This window comes from Lontra canadensis, unplaced genomic scaffold (assembly GCF_010015895.1).
Source record: "Lontra canadensis isolate GAN:19392208 unplaced genomic scaffold, GSC_riverotter_1.0 scaffold47, whole genome shotgun sequence".
In the NCBI taxonomy this organism is placed as follows: Eukaryota; Metazoa; Chordata; class Mammalia; order Carnivora; family Mustelidae; genus Lontra; species Lontra canadensis.
This window is the reverse complement of record NW_022631041.1, coordinates 6,661,359-6,683,671: the sequence shown is the minus strand read 5'-3', so window position 1 is coordinate 6,683,671 and position 22,313 is coordinate 6,661,359. Positions and strand designations below refer to the sequence as shown.

At 40.9% G+C, this 22,313-nt stretch overlaps 1 protein-coding gene across 8 annotated transcripts in view; it reads right to left on the bottom strand.

The window, feature by feature from the left end:
- Positions 1-233: 233 nt before the first annotated feature.
- Positions 234-22,313, bottom strand: part of UTRN (utrophin) — a 489,639-nt gene continuing 467,559 nt past the window's right edge. For all 8 annotated transcript variants that reach the window (XM_032873101.1, XM_032873103.1, XM_032873100.1 and 5 more), the window contains 6 exons: positions 14,777-14,935; positions 14,149-14,389; positions 11,378-11,486; positions 9,860-9,952; positions 4,678-4,700; positions 234-2,273 (listed from right to left, as the gene is read on the bottom strand). In XM_032873101.1, the coding sequence (XP_032728992.1) occupies positions 2,265-2,273; positions 4,678-4,700; positions 9,860-9,952; positions 11,378-11,486; positions 14,149-14,389; positions 14,777-14,935 (634 nt within the window). In that variant the 3' untranslated portion in view covers positions 234-2,264. The remainder of the gene's footprint in view (positions 2,274-4,677; positions 4,701-9,859; positions 9,953-11,377; positions 11,487-14,148; positions 14,390-14,776; positions 14,936-22,313) is intronic.

Below are 22,313 nucleotides of genomic sequence, written 5' to 3'. Positions count from 1 at the left end.
AGCTTTCTATTTGTAAAAGAAATTGAGAATTATATAAATAAGAGAGAAGAAAGAGACACAGAGAAAGAACAAGACAATGAGAACAAGAGGAATGATGTATTAGTGGGTATGAAAAAATAGAGGAAAAAATGCAGAGTTATCAGTATACAGGCTCTTTTTATATTTTATTTTCATAAATGTACACTGAGAGCTTAGATTCTATCAATGAACACAGCTGAAGAATATCAAAGTCATCTTGTGTTAAAATTACTTTTATTCAGGATGAAAAATACAACATGTAACCAGATTAGATGATAGTCTATGATTAGTTCTTTACCACATATTTCAAAAGAACTACATACTTATTTCCCCTTGTTGTTATTGTGATATATATTTTTTTATTATTACTTAGGTTACAATGTAGTGTTTTCTGTAGCTTTTCTTTAATAGCAGAGAGAAGACATGTTACACACCATTACGAGCAGAAAAAAATGAATATGTATTTTTTCAAAGTAAGAACAAGGAAGACACCAAATCTACAACTTGTAGTTCAGAGTTCAGGGAAATTTTTTTTTCTTTAAATAGGTGCTTTTCTTGGGTTTGATGTGGTCTGAGAAAAGCTCTAGATTTTGCGGACTGCAGCAGCATAAAGCTATTTCCAACACGATGGATGAAGATGGATCTGAGGTAGAAAGGTGGTCATGGCTTTCCTCTTATATAAAACAATTTTCTTCTCAAAATATCTAGGCTGCAAATAGACACCCTTGCCCCCCAACCCACCCAACCTATTCTAAAAGAATAGCAATTTATAACTTTAAGCCTCCTTCTGGCCAAATCCCAGGTCAAGAGAACCCAAAGTTAAAATGTCCTGATGTTTTAAATGTATGTATGCTGAATCAAAACACATTATTTTCACTGCTTGTTTGTTTGTTTGTTTTGGTTTCTCTACATTTAGTGATTACATAACATGTTTCAACTGAATCAATTAAAAGTTAAATCAGAAGTTGAATGAAACACCTAAGTGAATGTAATCCAAGGTACAGGCCGGGGTACCACCATCTAAGTATTAATTTCATTCCTCTGTGGAAGCAGTGACATAGGTTTTTGATAAACATCCCTTCCAAATAAATTGATCAAATGAAAAGTAATTAAAAAAAGTAATCATTCACCCGAAAGGTAAAATGAGATATGCATTAAATTTGTGTCTGCTGTCAGAAAGAAATGACTGGGAATTTCAAGAATTACAAATGACTTGAGTATATGTAAACAAAAATAAAGTTCTCTTCAAAGGGAATTGAAGACAAAGATGTGTCCTGGTAGCACAATGAAGGAAAGGTCTGCTGTGTATTTAATGATGAAAATCAAGACTTCGCAATGAAAAAAAAGTTATCCCATGTTTTGTTTCTATGTCAAAATGAAAATGATTATGTAAATGGGTAACCTTTGGTGAAATGATCTTTGAGATTATTAGAATTCTGCCTTGAGTCTCCTCTATCATATAGACTGGGACATGAAATAAATTAAGAAATCAAGACCTACTTACATAGGGCAGGGAAATAAAATGCAGGAAACAAATCCCAATGGGAATGCCAGGGAGTCCCCACAGGGCTTTTACTGTGGTTATCCAAGTGGTCACTAAAGAAGTGAAGTATATGATGTCTAAATAAAGTTCAGCGGCATACACAAAGATGTGGCCTAAATCATACACATAAATATTTGATTGAAATACATGAATTTAGTAATTTGGCCAAATCATGGAAACAGACACAAAGAAATCCATTTGGTCATGTGGCTGATAAATTATAAATAACCAAAACGTAATGGTAAAGGAGTGGAAAAAATAAATGAAGTTATTGTACAAGGTTAATATGAAGGAATGTAAAAATGTAACATTGTTTTCTCATTCTTAAGCAATTTTTGTCATGGTTATTAAAAAGAAGGTATCATATTAGAAAGCCCCCACCCATTTTCCCAATGCTGTATACAGTATACAAATCAGTGACAAATGTATTACCATTTCCAAATACCACTCTGTTCATTAATTTACAGTTGCATAGAAAGGGAAGAAGAAAACAATAAACAATAATATATGATTATTATAAAAACAAAATATCCTTTTCTCTTTGGATAGTCAGTGTTTTACTCCTTCAGTAGAACACACAGTCAGCGCTCAACAGCATGTGTCAAGGAGCCATGGAGTTCTGATTCAATGGAACTTGGAATTGGCATTTGCTGAAAAGGGCAACACCGGCAGTCAGGAAATGTCGGTTGGCTAGATGGATATTTCACATTGCCTGCAGGAAGGGAGACAGTGCTGTCAGAGCAACATTTACACAGACATTACAGTAGGAGGGACCTGTCACATCTCTTCTGAGAAATCAAAGTGCTTCTTTCAGAACAAGTCAAATCCCATTCTGCTATGTTTGAACGGAACCCTCTATTCCCCTGTGACTTTCGCTCCCTGGGATGAGGTCTTTCTCTTCCATGCAGAAGGCATCTAGTCTGCTTTTTATCATTGCAGCCAACAGAGAGGATGTTTTGGAAGACTTGTCTCATGCCCAGGCTGGAAACCAGGTTAAAATCGAGAGGACTTGGCTTTTTCTTGCTGGAGGTACCAAGGGTGAGTGAATGAGGCTGGTTCAAGGATCCAGTCTCTCCCTGGGGGACTGTGGGAGGTCTATGGCTAAGGGGATACCCTTTACAATTCTAACTGATCCCCGATCCATGCTGGGGTCCAGACAAGAGGAATGAAAGACAGGACTTATAGTCTCAGGGTGAGTGGTGGCTCCAGTTAATGGACCTGGGCCAATGTATGTAGCCCTGAGAAGATATAAATCTGGGCCATGCTCAGGGGAGTGGCATCAATCTTTTAAAGGGAATGTCAAACAGCTGGATCCATTATCGTTAAAATTCACATCCTTTGATTCTTCTCTGAATGTGTCCTCCAGTTGGTTGCTCTCATCAATACCCAGATCTTCCTTGAAGACATGGCTTCCTCCAAAACCTCCTCACATATGACCATTTTTAATCTCCTGTATTCTTCATGTATTGGATAACTGCTTTCTAGGTCCACATTACGTTTCTTCAGGCCTTTTCCTCTCTCTCCCCACCCAACTTCGAATCTCACACCATCAGACTCTACTACCCACGACAGTCATCTTCTGAGCCCTTGGATCATGTTCCCTTACTTTTTTGAAGAATGGTTCACCACTATCAAGCTAAAACTATGTTTAAATCTCCATGATTTCAATACCCACACAGATGTTCTTCCCAAACTCTGGCCTCTCAGTTCCTCGAGCTCCTCTCCTCCAGTGAACCTGTCCTCCAGCCTTGTCAGCCATGCAAACTTCCAAATACCATCACCATCACCAATACCTCAACCCCTCCAACACTTCAATTTCAATCATCCTGCCCTCTGACAACTACCCCTACTTTCTCACCTACTTCCATTAGGACCCCAATGCCATCCACCCTTTGCTACCACAATTCATTGTTCCTCCCACCTTTTTTTCTGTCTCCTGCACCTAACATGTCTTCACTTCTTTTCCTACAAGTTTAGATGTCTGGTTCAATCATTATCAGCATGTCTCTGCCTCTTCCCTTGAATTGTTGCACTCTCTGGGCCAAACCATGACTTCAACTCTGGTAAAATGCAACACTCAGCCACCTCTGGTACCTGTGCTTATGAACTTGAATGTGGCCCAGTAGACAACACACAGCCTTGCAGACGGCCTCACATTAAGTTCACAGGCAGGCACCAGAAGTCATGCTGAACACTGCCTTGCACTCACACTACTTCCCTGTCCATGATCTCTTGATCTCCAAGCAGCCAGGGCAACATCCTCTAGGATATCCTCACACCTTGGACACTTCCCTCCCATCCTCAGCCCTGCTGAAGCCCTGGCTTCTGATTCACTGAGATGACACAAGCAATCAGAATAATCTTCCTCTCCGAGCTCTCCCCTCACATCTCCTGAGCTCATACCTCACATCTACTAACTGACATGAGATTTCCTTTTCTTCCCTCCAGGTTCTATAGACCACCTGTCTGTGATTCCCGTGAAGACCCCAGCCCCTCTTGCCATTAAGACAATGACACAATCAGGAGGTTCAAGATTCATAAACAAGCTCAGGAAAGAAAATGTTCTCCAAAGATGTGCTGTGGTCTTGTGGCTCCTGGTCTTGTGGCTCCTGAGCACTAAGAGCCTTGATACCGCCAGGTATCAAGGTAGAGCTGCTGACCTTTCTCAGTAAATTCCTCCCCTCTCCTTCTCAGCAAACTTAAAGGAAAAAACAAAACATCCGCCCCCTCAAAGTACCAAAATCATTTTGTGTACCACTGAAGTCATGATTTTTAAGTCCATGTTCTGTGATACTGCAAATCTGGGAGGGCACTGGTCAGCCAGATCTATCCAGGGTTATTTTGCACAATGCATATGAGGCCAGTAAAAAGCTGTTAGAACACAAAGGATCAGGCACTTGGTATTTTGGGGCATCTGGAAAAACTAGCCTGAGAGGGGTTTCCCCTCCCCAGACTGACAGAATTAACCAACACTGAAATGTCAAGCAAGATTACTAATTTACATGGGGAACAAAGTCTAGCACTAAAATCAAGAGCAGCTCATCTGTTTACTCCAGTAATCAACTTACTTGTTACAATCAACAAGCCCCAAGCCAATCAAGCCCATTAACTCTTACCTGTGGCCTGCTGGGGAGATTGGCTGAAAGAGAAAACAAAAGAAATCAGTTGAAGGAGCTCTGGTGGCCTTGCTGGTTCCCCGCCCAGAGGCATGCAAAACTGGAGAGTGTTCCCAGCTCCCAGCTGTTAAATGGGTGCTAATAAGAAAATAAGAAAGCAGAGTAGCGCAGCGGAAGCATGCTGGGTCCATAAGAAAATAAGAAACAGGTTTTGGTTTTTCATTTCTTTTCCTTTTTTTTTTTTTTTTTTTTTTTTGGCTACGTGTTTTAACAAAGACTAGTTTCTTTTCCCTAGTTTCTCACAACCCATGTCCTTTAAGATATTAAAGTTCTACCAAAATATGCAAAACATGTGCTGGCTCTCTCAAATAAGTACACACCAAGGCATCAGTGGCTAATTAGTTTTGAAAATAAAAATCTCAAAATTTCCTACTGAAATCAGGTCATGCATTTGGTTTACATCTCTGAACAGAGCAAGTTCTACATATTTTGTTGAACAGCATAAATCCTGACCAACAGGTGATGAGGGAAATGAAGGGCACGTGTCTTCAGGTTCTGCCACCCTTGGCTCACCTTGGCCCCAAAGGCCTAGAAAACTGGTGGCAATGTGTTTGCTCAAACAGAGTGCTGGACTCGCCCTCGGTAGTCTTGTGGGCCCTAAGGCTAATCACTGTGCTTGGAGGGCCCAGTTGGAGAAGGTGAACTATGGTGATAGATTTGCCTTTGCATCTGGGCCACTCCATTCCTTCCTGGTTCTAGAAAACACAGCAAATGCAGTTGGCCCGTGGGCACTGTGAGGGTGGGCAGAGGAAGCTGGGTTGAGGGGGGGTGTTCTGCCCCCTCCAGGAGGGTAACATCTGTTCTGGGTCAAATAAGAAACATCCCTAATCATCTACCATGTTGCATTCCTTCCATCTCTCATTTTTTTGTGCTGAGGGGAAAAAAAAAAAAAGGAAGAGAGAGAGAGGGAAAATCCATGACCACACAGTGGGTACTTTGTGAGAAAAACAGAGTAAACAAAGAAGGGCAACTTTATGATGCCTGGAGGGAAAGTGTGAGCCCCCTCCATACCTGAGGGAAGAATGCGGCTAAAATCCAGCCTAGTCCTACCAGATACGTAAGTTACAGCAGGAAAACAAGAGAGTGGATGTCCTTCCCACTCAGCCACACTGAGGGAGCACTCCACTGCATTAGAATTAAGTACAACACAGACACCCACACTTCTCTTCTGCATAGCAGCCAACCCCAACCAGAAATCAAATCCTCTTGCTCCAAATCAGCATCATGAACCCTATAACTATTTATTTTATTTTATTTTAAGTAGGCTTTACACTGGGTGTGCCTTGAACTCACAACCCTGAGATCAGGATCCAAGCTGAGATCATGAGTTGGACGCTTAACCAAATGAGCCACCCAGGCACCCCTCACCCTATAACTTTATACCAAATAAAAGGCTTTGAGTATTCTCCTGAGCAAACCGCACACATCTATTTCTAAAATAAGCCAGGAAATCCTTGCATTTTAGTAGGTTTTGAGTTTGTGATGAACGTCACTCAAGTTTAATACATATGGGCAATTCACAGTGAAAATATGTCCATAGATAAAAAATAATTTTAAAAGCATTTAATGGTCTGTCAGCCAAAAATATTCAGTCCTAGTATCTTATATATCTGGATGACATAAATGAAAAAACTGAGAAGAATTTACATAAAAAGAAATGTTAGAGCAGCCAGTGAAAATTTTAGTATGTACATTAGTTAATGGGCACCACAATGAAATTCCTTTCATTAACGCCTTGTCAAGAAAAGATGAAAATGCCTTCCTTTCTGCTCTGAAACGTAATGTAAATAATTAAAAGAAGACTTTAAAAGGCAATAATTCAAGGATGCGATCAGGAGCAACCGGGATATTAACTTGAGACACAAATTCTAAAGTGTTACGCGCTACAGTATACAGACCCAGAAGGGGAAAAATGCCATGTTTAAGTAGGCAATTCATGCAATTAGGATTTATGAATACAGCTTTAATTCCAGGATTGCCAGGAGTGTAAATTCACTTGTGACCATGCTAATTTTTAATCCACAAAGGATCAAAAGTCAAGATTAACATGCAGATCAATTCACTGTACACTGGTGACAAGCAGTTTTAAAGTTCTCATTAGTAACAGGGGCTCAAGGGATGGGTTTGGCATTGGGAGAGTGCCAATCTGATTTGCTTAGAAAAATCCTCCAAAGGTGGTCAGGAAGCTTTGGGAATGCAAAGGTTTATTAAAAGATTTGCTAGCTGAGCAACTTAAAAGGGGCAACAAAGGAAATGAATCCTATAAAACGTCTATGTAGTATCTAGGGTAAACTTTACCAATTAAACCTTCCTGGTTAGAAAAAGGCAATCATTCATTCATTCATTCAATTCAGAAACATGTATTGGGCACAAAGTCTAAGTCAGGTACTATTTCTACTTTGCATCAATTTTTAAAAGGTTTAATAATAACTTTAGATGCAATTAAAATATGTATCAGTTTTATAAATAAGTAAATTCATCCCTTATTTCTAGGGAAAGCCGTTCTTATCATGGAGATTTTTATATTACCAAAGCAAAACACAGAATATAAATATGAACAAGAGCAGACTAAAGCCAAATAACAGAACCTCAGAAACCAAAAATAGTAAGGCATGAAATTCAGAGGATTATAAAGACACCATTCATCATTTCTTACATGGGATATACTTGAACTCTTCAGAATAACATAGGACTAGTAATGCTTGTGCAATGAAAATTATAACTAATGTGAAAAATCTGTGGATGTACGAATGTAAGACTAGGAGAACATGGAGCCACTGTCCCATGAAGGAATCTTAGGGCACGGGTGGCAAGGGCAGCAGGCAAAGTAGGAGTTTAACCTGTCGTGTAGGTCCCACTGAAGGGATACGTTTGTCTCAGGAACCAATGATATCTATTAATCATTAATGAGATTCCAACCAATAGGAATTTTATATGTACCTTTAAGGGAAGCCATAAAGTGAGATGAACATATTTATCTCTTTTTTCCTTTATTTTTGTCTTATTCTTATGATTATCATTTACATTTAATTACATTCTCTTCCAAAATAAGACAGATTAGTCTTTTATACTATCTAGATATAAGAATATACTACGGAAAAGGTTTAAGAGTCATTGCTTTATGGCAAACTTTAAAAAATGACACATTATGCATTTTTAATATAAAAATGTGAATATGGAAACTATACATCCATAGTCACTGTAGAGCATTTAATTCAACATACTTCCCACCCTAACTCTCTGACAACTGACTTTCAGATTGAACGTGTCCATCATAACATTTAAATGCAAATTTCTAAACAGGCTTTGGTTGATAGAATTTGTTCTTCACTAATTATTAATGTATTTGGATTTAAGCTGAACTAAAAAGTAGTTTCACTTAGAAATTTAATCTTTAAATTCTAGGTTTTACAGTGACTATGATGAGTTCTTGTCTAGCCATTAAGTAACCTACAACCCTGAATTAAAATCTCTAGAAAATCCAACCTTAATATGAATGACATAATGCGCTCATCTACTGTGGCTCTTATTCTAGAATAGAAGCAACAATCTGATGGCATACGGGCTTCAAATGGCCCTCTTAAGCCTCTGCGAGAGTCTAGAGGGCCAAAAAAGTGTGTGTGTGTGCATGTGTGGGCACATGTTTTTTGGGGAGTGAGTGTGGGGACTGACATATAGTAAATACAGTTCATGAAACTTTGAGAAGTATAGTCACAGACAGTAAATGGAAAATGACACATTCCAAATATAAATGTATTTACATGTTTATGGAAACTGCACGATGTGCTTTAGGCAAATACTTCTGAAAATTCAGGGAAGACTATATTTCAAATAGCTATTTCTGCTTTCTGCTAATGATGGCATTTTTATAAACTGTAGAATTGTATAAGCTGAAGCATATTTTTTTAATGAAGTCAATGTATCTTATTTAACTACCTTCCTAGTAATGCCTTTTTTCATCACTTAAGATGGTATCTTCTGAGGACAGGATGAAAAAGGGTGATGTAAGAAGCTCTTTTATAGATATACTACTATACAAACACACACACACACAAATATACATATCATATAATACATATGGTAGTGTATCTACATGCCAAAATCTTAACTTAGTGGCTGCCTAGGTATAAAAGTAAATTTGAGAGGAAATCACCCTAAAAATCATAAATAAAACATTCCTATTTCTTTAAGAGATTATTTAAAATAAACTGCAGCATCGAGCAGTATGCACACATGCAAGTAAGTGGCCTCTATTGGAAAGAGCACAAGTGATTCTTGGGAAAGCTCACGGGGAGGTGGCAAGAGGTTGAAGTAAAAAAGTTTGGTAAAAAAATCAATAAATAAGAACATTATGTAATTTCCTCTGGGATTTGGGCTGCTTTCATTTGATTATTTTCTAGCTCTTGGTTGTTCAAATGGAAAAGTCACAGGGTTATAATCTGCGATGTCTTCAATTATTTGGCCTTTATGCACTGACTATTTTATTCCATGAGGAAAGAAACCAGAGAAAGAAAATAAAAGAGAGAAAAAAAATCTGAAAATAATCCCCTTCCGGAACTGAATCTGATGACATCAGAGAATAATGTCTGAAGCGAAGAGAGTGCAGGTGCCTGGCTGGCTTAGTCGGGGGAACACAGGACTCTTGACCTCAGGGTTGTGGGTTTAGACCCCACATTGGGTGTAGAGATGAATTAAAAATAAAATCTTTTTTAAAGAAGAAAAGAGAATTACATCAGAAAAGGTTATTTTCATGCCTTGTTTGGTGTGCCGCTAAAAGCTCTTTTTTGACGAAATAACATGTTTGTTACGAGAGTTTGCACTAGACAGGAAACTTCTCACAAAGGGGTTTGTCTTGTTTGCCTTCGCGATATTATCCGTCAGGCACAATGAAAGCGCTCCGAGCGCAGGGTCCTTCACCGCAGCCCGGGGACATGACAGTATCCAGCCTGCGCTTCATTTCCTTTGTTGACATGTAGAATGCTTGATTTCTTTCTAAATAATATTCAGTCCTGTTTCTCCTATTGGTTTTTGCTATCCTACCAAAGAAGACAGAGGGCCCCAAGCAGGAAAAAGACATGGATGGGAACAGCGTCCTGATGGTGTTGGGGTCCTTCATACTCACGGCAGCAAGATGGAAAAGTACTGTTGATCTGCTCCATAAACTCGGTGAGGTCCGTGCCAGTGTCCTGTGGGGGAGCCAGCAGGTCCTCCGCCGCTGCGACAGCAGAGAAAAAGAACAATATCCAATATCCGCCTTCCACCAAAACCCAACATGGGCAGAAAACACGAATCCTGGCCTCTATCTATATAGCAAAGTGAAAATCATTCTCCTTAAATCAACAATTTTAGGCAATAAACCATTTTTGTATTAATTTTTGGTAATATAATTTCATATCAATAAGATGTATTAGATGTTTCTGTTGGAAGCTTCCATGTGCCAGGGCACATTTATGAGTGAAAAGTAATGTGGTTATATTATTTTAATATATTAGACAGAATGCCATTATTTTACACTCTGTTTTTCCATATAAAAAATTCTGTCAGTTTCTTTTTCCTTCCTTCTTTATTCTTGGAGACTCTGGCATGGGCTGGCTTACACTGACACAAATGTAGAGGTGTTTTAGAAGATACTTGTTACTTTGATGTCTTTTATTCTACAACCAATAAATAGCAAAATAAGTCACTTATTTAAAACAATTAAAATAACATTAATATTTTAGGTTTTCCTCTGACTAATATAGCAAAAGATATCTTAAATACAAATTAATTTGATTAAAATATGTGGTCCTCAGTAAAACTTTAGAACTTAAATTTCATCAATAACAAAATGTCATTCCTGAATGCCGGCTGACAGAGTCCTTCTAGCAGCAGCAACATGCCCCTTTGTGACTAAAGACAGGATGGGTGAGACCTTAGCAATAATGGGGGCAGGGGAGCTGGCAATGTCTATAAGGACTAGCATGGAAAAAGCAGAGCATTCAGTTCCCAAACCTGGGCAGAGAAAACCCTTCTTGGTATAATATACTTTAGGATGATATCCTGAATATGTACAAATATAAATTTTGGAGATGGAAAATATATTAAAAAAAAAAAAAAGAATCATTCTGAAGGCAAAGCTAAAAGTAAATTGTTGCTCTTACCAAAAGGAAAGAGCACTTTTTTTTCATCTTTTGTTGAAATTCAATCCACTACTACACATTATAGAAGCAAATACATTATAAATGATTATTCTAAGATGTTTACTTTCTTCATGTTGTTAAAAAGTCTTTATATGCAGCTGAGCACAAAGGGAATACGAAACTCCTTTATGCTCTAAGACACTGGTGAGTAAGAACACTATTTAAAATGAAAGAGAGGGGCATCTGGGTGGCTCAGTGGCATCTGCCTTTGGCTCAGGTCATGATCTCAGGGTCCCAGGATGGAGCCCCATATTGGGTTCTCTACTCAGTGGGGAGCCTGCTGTTCCCTCTGCCACTGCCTGCCACTCCCCCTGCTTGTGCTCCCTCTTTCTCTCTCTCTGTCAAATAAATAAATAAATAAAATATTTTAGAGAAATAAAAAAATAAATAAAACGAAAGACAAGCAAGCAGCGACGCTCAGAGCAGAGCAGGGGAGTTAGCCAAGTCTCAGAGACACCAACCTGCTTGGTGGAACTGAGGGCCAGGGTCGGGATCCAGCGAGTAGCTCAGGGCAGCCTGCTGAGGCGAAGCCCAGGGGGAGACGCCGTTGATTCGGGGATCAGATTCAGGCTGCAATCACATTCAGAGGTTACAGCAGAGGAAGGACTCAAACAATTGCTAAGGAAAACATCTCTGTTTCTGACTTCCATGGATGATTAAATCATGTCAAGTTCTTCAGCCACAGACATTTAGAATACCTGTTTTCATCAGTTTGGTGGGCTCACCACTACTTCCCCTGAGTGCTGAGTGGTCTGTCCCCTTCGACTGGGGCTCCTAGAAGAGCTCAGCTGGTTATAACGTGAGATATATTTATCAATGTCAGCTTCATCCCTCCATTTTTCTCTCCATGATGCTCAGCCAAATGAATTTAGAAAAGGTTTCATTCATCTTTAAAAAAGGAGCACCGTTTCTCATACAGTAAATTCATCCAATTTCAAAATCAGCTCACTTCTTTACTTAAATCAATATTTAAGGCCACACTGGAGACGTAAGGACACAACTTTGGATTCCCATGCTTGAAACTCTGCCACTCAGAACCTACCTAATTCTAAGCAAATTTTATAACCTTCGAGGCCTTGAATTCTTTATTTATAAACTGGGGATGGTAAAAAGAATGCTGGTGTCAAAGGGATTTGTGAGGAGGGTGATCAGTTAGGATTTCCACTGAGATTATTAGAACAGAATCTGACACATAGTAAACACGTTGTAAACCCACTCCGCACAAAGCTTTGAAATGGTCCTGGATATATTGACAAGTATGTGCTCAAATTAGAAAGTGTCATCCATTTTACAGGGAACGCAGAAATTACAATGTTTTTGATGCCGATTTTTCCATTAAATTTGTATTAGTTGAAGTCTGGTGGTTTTGCCAGTTTTTACTGTCAGGTGAATTTTCCATCTACTTCTGGCATTCATACTAAATCATTAAGAAGAGATAAGAGGTCCACAGTCTGGGATATACAGAGCCATTTAGATATCGGCTATCTCTAAAAGCATTACTGTGCAATTCTGAAGACACATGAGCCATTTGGCAGCTCTGTCTAATGGGATGGAGAGAGTCGGGGGAGGGGAGGGGAGTAATGGAAACAGAAGAGCCGTTAGCTCTCCAACGGGCTATGGCAAATAAAGGTTTCGAGCACAGCTTCCCTCTGCAAAGATTCTATCGTTGCACTAGGTTAATAATAACACTTCATATTTTAAATCAGAGATTTTAAGAGAAAATTCATCCCTCACACAGGCACCACAGAGAAACTTCAAATTCATAGTGCTTATAATGTGGCACCGGAGAAGACTCAAACATTCCAGAAGGCTTAGGGAAAGCCCAGCTTTGGGGCACTCTAGGGAAACTACTGTTTTCTAACGATGCACAATTTGGAGACCCAAAGTGAGCCTTCCCTAAAATAGTCTGATGCAAATCCTGAAATAGCAAAAGACACACAGAAAAGTATATGGTTTAAAGGTGAGATCTCTGGCCTGCTGTGTAGGTAATGCAGAAATCACATTGTTTGGGATGATTCTGACAAGTTAAAAGATACTGACAGCAACTGTGACAAGATGGTTTTCTGACATTTGAGAAGATCACTGGAGGAAAAGTTGCTTCTGGCTTTGGTTGGAGAAATCCTTTCTGGAGAAAAGCACTGCCTAGTCACTGCCTGGGACCCCACACTACATAGGCCAGAGAAAGATGACATGAATGTTGATGTCAAGGATTCTTCAAGAAAGAGAAAGTCTAGCCCCATCTGTGGGGATTCTACCCAATATGCACCTGCTACCCAGACATCTTCCTGACTAATTCTGTGACGTGACTTCTATTCTTTAACTGCTAGATGTAATCAAGTACTTAATCCTCTATAGTGTTGTGTCTTTATGTGCGATATTATCTTGTTGTAATATTGTACAATCTTGCTTTGGTCCCTAATAAGACTGCAAACACCAAGAAGGCAAAAACGGCATCTGATGTTTCTTATATATCCAAAGAAGAGTATTTTTCAAAACTGTGGGCTAATATCCACTGATGAGCTATAAAATTAATTTGGTAGGTGCCAACCAGCACAAAGAAAGAAAAGAGAAAGAGATGAAAAATGGGAGGAGGTACAGAGAAACACAGGAAAGAAGAGAGGAAGAGAGGAAGGAAAAAAGGAAGGAAGGGAAGGAGGAAGGGGGGAAGGAAGGTAAAAATTAGAAAATAAGGGAATTTTTTTATAACGGCAATTATTATGCTGTATTCATCATACAGGTATGCATTCATCATAATGTAAGTTGTATTTCTTATTGTCAAGAAAGTGTGCAAACAATTGCCATAAACCATGGCCTGAAGTTAGGAAATGATAGCTGCACATTAATAAGCACCTGCTACTGAATTTCATGAAAATAGTTCCCTGGAAAAAAGGCTTTAGCATAAAGAGCTCCAATGGCTTCCTTCCCCTTACAGCATCCCCACATGTAATTTACACAGATGTATGTTACAGGGTCTCTTCCCTTAAGGGATTCAGAGCTGAGACAGATTTCCGTGTGGTAGAAGAATGGGAAATTCCATCTTAAGTGGGGCAAACACACTTCTGGAGTAGTGGCGGATGGGATGCTTCCATTCGAAGAGTGGAATTAAGCGTGGAGGTGAAAGACCTCAAGTGAGCCTCTCTGCTGACACTAGGACCACCCCACCCCCACCGGAGACTGACAGGCTGGGAGGGGGAGGGGGCGTGGGCACAGCCCCGAGTCCCACACACTCTACCTGCTCCAGCAGCTGACGAAGGCGGTGGAGTTGAGATTCAAGCTGCTTATTGTGATCTTCTAAAATCTGCATCCTAGCCTCCAGCCGACCTTTGTGCTGCCGGAGGAGTTTTGCTTCTGCTATGAGTTCTGAGTCCTCAGATGCATGGTGAGGAGACACGACAGTGTCCGGAGGTGACCCGACGGGGAGTCCCCTTCTCAGGTGCTGCTCCTTCAGCTGCTCATACTCCACCTGCAAGTTTCTAGTGCAGAAAAGCAAAAACTGGAATCACCACCGCGTGCATCATCTTCTCTCTGAAACTGCCCACGAGCTCCAGATTTAACTCCAGCTCCTTCTTTCTTCTTAGGTAAAAACATCCATGAATAGTGAAATAAGTAAGCAGGAACAACACTCTAGCTTTAAGCAGGTGTTCTAACAGACGTCACCCCTCTGGGAACCCACCTGTGTGTGATCTTTAGCCAGTGCCCTAGCTTGTTAGCCTACCCTAAAACTTGGACTCCACATGGGTTTCTTAAAACACACTTCTGAAAGGAAAATGGGTAGGGATCATATTGTAAGTATGATTCAAGACTTTCCTTTTAGGAGTTTGCCCAGGGGGACAGAGCTTCCTCTCCCAGGTCAGACGCACCTTTGTTCTTCCTCCAAGTCGGCAATGATCCGTTCCAATTCTCCACGTTCTTCCCGTTCTACCGACTTCAAGATCTGAGCAGGACTCTGGGGCTGGCTGACCGGGGACTCCCCTCCGAGCGTCTGACAGTACTGTTGGATGAGGGCATGCTCATCCTCCCTAGGGAGACAAAATGGACACAGGCTGTGGCACACATCTGGAGGTGGATGTCTCTGGTTGTAAGGGAAGTAGAAACAATGATGATAGGGATGGCAGCTGGGCTCCATGTCCCTCTAACATCCCTTTAAAACTCTAGGAAGGGGATGCCTGGGCGGCTCAGTCAGTAAAAATCTGCCTTCCGCTCAGGTCATGATTCCAGGGTCCTGGCCCAGATCGAGTCCCGCGTTGGGCTCCCTGCTCAGTGGGGAGTCTGCTTCTCCCTCTCCCTCTGCCTGTTGCTCCCCCTGCTTGTACACTCTCTCTCCCTGTCAAATAAATAAAATCTTTTAAAAAGGTAAAAATAAAAACATGAAGTGCTAGAAAGATATTTATCTAAAAGGTATGTGTACTACACATACCAACAACTTTATGTTTTGCCTTAGACTAACCTGTATATATCACAAAACCTCAGAAGAGATTCTATTCAGCAGAGGTACCAAAGAAGGTCCACCACTTATGTAGTTAATAGAAAAGATACTTTAGGCAAAATCAGCAACTGAATACTAAATGAGTAGATTAAAATATTTAATTAAAAAAAAAACTGCTCTAGACTGTTTGTAGACCCCCAAAACTCATAGATGGAAGCCTAACTCCCAGTGTGAATGGCACTAGGAGGCGGGGCCTTTGGGAGGTGATTAGGTCATAGGGGTGGAGCTTCATGGACAGGATGGGTGACCTTAGAACAGAGTCCAGAGAGCTGGCTTCCCATCTCTGTCACATGAGGACACAGTGAGAAGAGAGCCATCTATGAACCAGCAAGAGGGCTCTAGCCAGATTCCAAATCTGCTAGGATCTTGATCTTGAACTTCCCAGACTCCCAAACTGTGATAAATAAATGTCATTTCTAAGCTGCCCAGCCTATAGTATTGCATTATGGCAGCCCACATGGACTAAGGCCTAAATTGATTTCACTGGCTTTAGCGTTTGGCTGAAAGCCATCTTGCAATGCTTTGTAACCCACAGAATGGTAGAATATAATCCTCCTACCCTTTCATTTAAATAACATAGCAAAAATTTTAACTGTAGATATTTATAAAATATCCACAGATATTTTACTTGATATTATCAGCATATCTTCACTAGGATCAATCATTCTGCATTAAAACAAGAAACTACAGGTCCTTAAACCTAGACTCTCCTACTTTTCTAACTACTTGTCTAATGAATTAGACACATGAATCACGTGGTAGAATCTAACGGTTGCCAGAGACAGAAGCATAACGAGATAGACAAAACTGGTACATTCTTGAGAAGGAAGGGCCTGGGAGCCCTTCTCTTCCTTTATGGGGAGATCCAGTCAGAGCTCCCTGGAATCACGCAAAGGACAGACTCCCTGGCTCCTGCCAGTTGGAGTCTCTAGCTATGGAGTGAGTACTTCAGCAGATTGGACCTGCGCTGTTTTCACTGTGTCTGGTAAGCAAATCCCGGAATCTATGGATGTATAGGATAGGGCTTCAGGAAAACAACACATAAGTAGCGCTGAGGGTATAAAATAGAGCTCTGTCATGACTGCACCAGCCCGTCTGACAGTGATGTGCCTGCAAATGTCCCTTAGAGCCCTCGTCTGTGGCGCTGGGGTCAGAACACACTCGACTGCAGTCCCAGAGAGTCTGGGGAGCGGTGGAGGCCCTCTGGGACCTCAGACTGGTGCCTGGCAGCTACCAGGAAACACCCAGTTCTCGACGTAGGATCTTTGATTCCTCTGAGTCCAACCTGAAAATGCAACCCTGTGTGATCACAGTTTACTGCGATGAGAAGGGGACTTGAACTCTGCCAAAGCAAAGGTTCAGATGAACTACTGATTGATTTGTTTTGTTCCTTTATTGGTAACCTCTCCCTCTCTCTAAGTTTATACATGGAGTATGTTTGGACATACATTTAACAAAAATAAAGGTCATGCACGTTGGTTAGGAGCACAATATAACATCCCTCTATCAAATTCAACAGGGAAGGGGTAGAACCATCACCACCCAGTAAGAAACCGGAAATAAGGAACATGGATGGGATAAAGACTGAAATAAGCTATAAATCACCCTTTGATGACCTTTCTGGAGAAAATGCAGTGTCACTGAAAAATAAATAAAGGAGCCTCTAGAAGAACTGCATGCTTATTCCTAACTGTGGAAGGATGAGGATATGAGGAGGGAATAGGTAGAAGACCAGGGCAGAGTAGCAGCATTTAAAAGACCCTGGGCTGCCTGTGTCGCTAAGTCAGACAGAAAGGGTATGTGTGAGGGGTGGGCATTTTCCTGATGGGAAATATATGGCCAATGCCCTAAACCTAATTCATTCATTCACACACTCCCTCATTCGTTCGTTCATTCATTCATTCATTCATTCATTCATTCCATGCCCAGTGTGGAGCCCAGCATAGAGTTTGAACTCACGACCCTGAGATCAAGACCTGAGCTGAAATCAAGAGTGATGCTTAATGACAGCCACCCCGGTGCCCCACTAACCCTAACCATTATGAAGGACAGAGGCTGGTGATCAGGCTAACGCATCAGCACGTGGGGACACCAATTAGCTGCTAAGGATGGCAAGACGCTAGGTCGGTGATCCTTATCACAGCCAGTGTTTGCGGGCACTTTATCCAGTTCAAGTAGAGACAGAAGTAATAGCAAGAGAGGATAAAAAATAGAGATCTAAAATATGAAGAGGAAAAATACAAGGCATAAAGATACAGTGGGCATAAAATAAAGGAATAGCAAAGTAAGGGTATAATGCAGTATTTTGTAACTATTCCTCAAGCTGAAAAAAATGTATAGAAACTAAAAAAGGCTGAGTATCCAAAAAAATTAAATAATTAATAACAAAAGGAAAAAAACCCCATGAAATTTCTCTATTTTAAGGATGAAGCGTCTCAAGCAATCAATCAGAAGTCAAAACAAAACAGTAGCTCTTGCAAGAGAAGCAAAAGGTTTAGCTTCCCGCTATCTAGAATATCTGATGTCTAAAGGCTAAGGAGCAAGGTCTAGAGCCCTAACCCAGCCATTCCTGTGACCAGCCGGACCATGCAAATGTCCAGCAAGGCATTCTGTCCCTGAAGCAGAAGAACGAACGAAAGAATAAGCAAGGATAATGTAAAATAGAACAAAAGTAGATGTTAACCCTCAGGTATTTCAATAAATAAGAAGTAAACTGATTTTCACTTTGGTTAAAAAAGCCACCATATGAATCCTATGAACAATTTACCTAAAAGGAAATGAAGGACTAAAAGTAAAAGTTTAAAAAGGATAAAATAAGAACAGGAAGAGTCAAAAGAAAACTCAAAGCCTGTAGCTATCTTGGGTGGGCTGGTGGGGGGTGTCCCTATGACTTGATCATGGATCCTAGCCCAGAGCTCCTGCCCTGTCACAGGCACCATCAGACCCCTGAGTCCCTTAGAATATTTGTCCCAGCAAGTATCTGACTCAGGGGCTATACTCTGTGCTCAGTATTAGCACCTACTAGTGTTCTGTTTTCAAGATTTGGGGACTAGTGTCTGTGAAACAAATTTATACACGAACAAGTCAAACTTAGATCTGAGATAAATTTTGTTATAAACATTGACATAGCTCCATTTCTTCTAGGGAGTTGATAGAGTTTAAATTATTACTGTAATCACCATCATCACCACTATCATTATATCCTTTCATTGAGGTATCCAAAAGGGATTTAAGGCAATTTCTTAAAAAAAAAATCATTTATGTATAACATATAATTTCAGCCTTAAGTATTTCTCACAGATTATTAGTCCTAAGAGTTAAATATAAAAGTAAATACATTCAAGTTCTTAATTATACATAGTAAAAACCAAGAGCATACCCTTGAAAGACAGATAGTACATGAGGTACCAGATGAGGGCCCTTACATGTCAATAGTGCTAAAATAGAAAAGGTTGCAAAAATATAAGTCTGCACCACTGAAATATAATTATATATTTAAGTCACACATGGTAAACACCATCTAGATTACAAAATTAGTATGTATCAGATGACAAAAGGACTGTGAGTCATTCAATGACCTTTTGAAAGTAGGCAAGACATAAACAAAAATAACAATAATTTCCCTCCTCTCAAGGATTATTCTGTTCTAGGCTTCAGAGGTGCAAACAGCAATGCCACTGCAAATCAGAGCCCAGTTTGATCTTTGCACATAAGACAGTGTCACTCAAGGGCAGGTAGCAGATGGAGGGAGAAACCCTAATGGCAATGGTCTAAGGATCTGCCCTTGGGTTCCCGAGATTCCCCACGACTATCCTGGGTCCTGTTTTGGTTTGAGTCATGGGTGTGCAATTCCTCCTTCAAAGAAAATTATTATCCTCAAAATTATTGGCTTTTAAAAAAAAAAAATTATTGGCTTTTTAATTTGTCCAAAGGCAGACTTTTAGGAGGAAAGGGAGCACCGGGAATTGGGTCTATGTGGGGGAAGAGCCTTGGGACTGATTCATGTCTGGGTTGGGGAGGCAGCTGCCCGTGAGGCATGGAAATGCAACAACGAATTCACCAGCTTCACAGGATGAATGCTGTCGGGAGCCAGGGACTTGGTTCCATAGACCAATCTGAGGGACAGGGAAAGGCCCAAACTGCAGGGCAGGATGGCTGCTTTTGAAGATAATAATGACTACAAAGACCTTGGATAATTTAAAATCACAAGTTCAAATTTCAAAATTCACACCTGAAAGTATTAGGATTTCTTTTGTCACCTACAGTTGAGATCATCCCAAACCACATTTAGATCAGTCTTGGAGGTACGGAACTAAAATATCTTCTAATTAGGTCTGAACTGTGAAGCCGAGGTGTGGATGGAGAATGGGCAGGATTGGGACAAGGAAAGTGATGACCTCCAGGAGGACTGCAGATGTTCTGACCTCCCCCATCCCCACCCCCACTGAGGGGCTCCCATCTGGGAAGCCTTCCCTTCCCACATAGGGGAGGCGTAACAGTGAGGTGGTCAGCGGTGGTCAGGAGTGCCTGTGGCTGCCTGGGTCTGAATCCCACGACTTACTGACAAGTGAGACCCTGAGCGAGCTCCTTACCCTCTCAGTGTCTCCGTGTACTCATCTGTAAGATGGTGGTCACAGAAACAAGAGTAGCATCTCAAGGGGTCTTAGAGGATTAAAGAAGCAAGGACAGATGAAGAGCTTAGAGCAACAGAATATTCACAGAGGGAGAGTTGGTGGTTGTTTTTGTATCATCCCTGTTGTTATTCAAGAGACCTAATGACATTTTTATGACCTACTGGAATAACAAAACCTCTGCTCAAAGGACCTGAAGGAAAGGTTGAGAATTCAGGAGTGAGAAAAATTCCAAAATGTAATGTAGAAGTTTGCTATTACTTTTTTTTGGCTTAAGGCACTCTGAGTTAGCTTTCAATTTTTCCCAACAACAATACAAATTGCTAATCTTCTGATGCTGGTACCTCAAGATGGACCTATGAGTGAAGCAGAAGAGCCAACGCTTCCTTGAGAAGCCACCAACCCTCGCTCCGAAACGGATGACCCTAGTGACTGGAAACTGTCCTCTATTGTCTCGGGATTGTGTCAAGACCCTGTCAGTGCTGGAGCTTTAGGAAATTTCCAGGGAAAGGCCAGGGTTGGAGTATGTTATGTACTTATTGCTACTACAGTAAGGTCCTGCAGGAAGCAAGAAAGCTGAAAGCAAAGAAGGAAGAGCACAGCATCCTGTTCAAAGCAGTGAAGATTTCTTCCTGCGTCCTTCCTGATCCAAGATGCTAATTTATTAGATGCGGAAACAAATAAGGACAGCCGGAGGAATAAACAGTGGGGCTTGGTTCCTAACCTTTCCATCACAAACCCTGTGGAGTCCCATCAGCCTGAAGGAGGTAAGAAGCACCCTTCTGGTAAGACTTTATCCACTGGGAGGAAAGGTATTTATTGCAGTATGTGGAATCCTATTCACAGTGTCAAGTCAACGGTACCGGCTAAAATGGAAATGCTCACATGAGTAAGTGTTATACAGTGAAGTGAGCAAAGGTGACCACTCCAAGTCTAACCCGTGGGTTCCCCATCCAGAGCAGGGCTTCAAGGACTCAGAGTCCCCATTCGCAATCTCACTGGAATGGGAGAATCACTGCCACGGTGATGGGAAAAGAACCCCAAAATACTCAGTAATTCAAACTGTGACAGAGCAAAGGACTTCCAGGATTGGCTTTATCAAAATAAGGTTTATTAACAGAGTCCCTGAGAAAATATGAACGCACCAGTGACTGGAAACGGTTTCTAAAGTTAGTGGCTGACAGATACATTCTTATGCTATTAATTTAATTGAATATTACATTTAAGGGAGAATTTCTTTCCTTGCCTTTTCCAGTATCAGAGGTCACCTGCATCCCTCTATTTGTAAAGCGGCAGCGTGGCGTCTGCACATCTCTCTGTAGCTGACCTCTGCTTCTCTGGCTGTATCTTTCTCTAACTGACTCTCCCCCGCTCTTATAAGGACTCATGGGATGACATGGGGTACACTTAAATAACCTAGGATAAGCTCCCCAACTCAAGATCTTTAACTTAATCACATGTGCGAAGTCCCTTTTGCCATATAAAGAGACTCATGAATAGCTTTCAGGAATTAGGATGTGAAGTTCTTTGGGGGTCTTGATCTGTCTCTCAAAAATGCCCTCCAGGGGGACGCCTGGGTGGCTCAGTTGGTTAAGCGGCTGCCTTCGGCTCAGGTCATGATCCCAGCGTCCTGGGATCAAGTCCCACATCGGGCTCCTTTCTCCGCAGGGAGCCTGCTTCTCCCTCTGCCACTCTGTCTGCCTGTGCTCTCTCTCTCTCTCTCTCTCTCTGACAAATAAATAAATAAAATCTTTAAAAAAAAAAAATGCCCTCCAGGGGTGCCTGGGTGGTTTAGTCATTTGAGCATGGGACTCTTGGTTTCAGCTCAGGTCAGGATCTTAGGGTCATGAACATTGGGCTCTGTGTTTAGTGGGGAGTCTGCTTGAGATTCTCTCTCCCCCTTTCCTTTTCCCCCTATTTACACACACACACACACACACACACACACTCTCTCTCTCTCTCTCTCCTCCTCAAATAAATATATCTTAAAAAAAAAAATGCCCACCCAATGTTCTTCCTCTACAAACATTTATCAGTGGTTCTTTCCTTGAGCCAGTAAAATTCATGGATATAGTAGTTACTTCTGTGGACTTTGACGCCACTGGGTATGTGCCAGTGGCACACTGATAAACATTTAAGGAATTTTCCAAAAAAACAAAGGAATAAAATGGTCCTGAATTGTAGCTTTTGCCATTTCTAGGGTTTAAATACTTTCATCAAGGCCAATATCAAGCTAATGACTTTACTGAAATGCAGAGTTTGGAAAAGATACACAGTTGT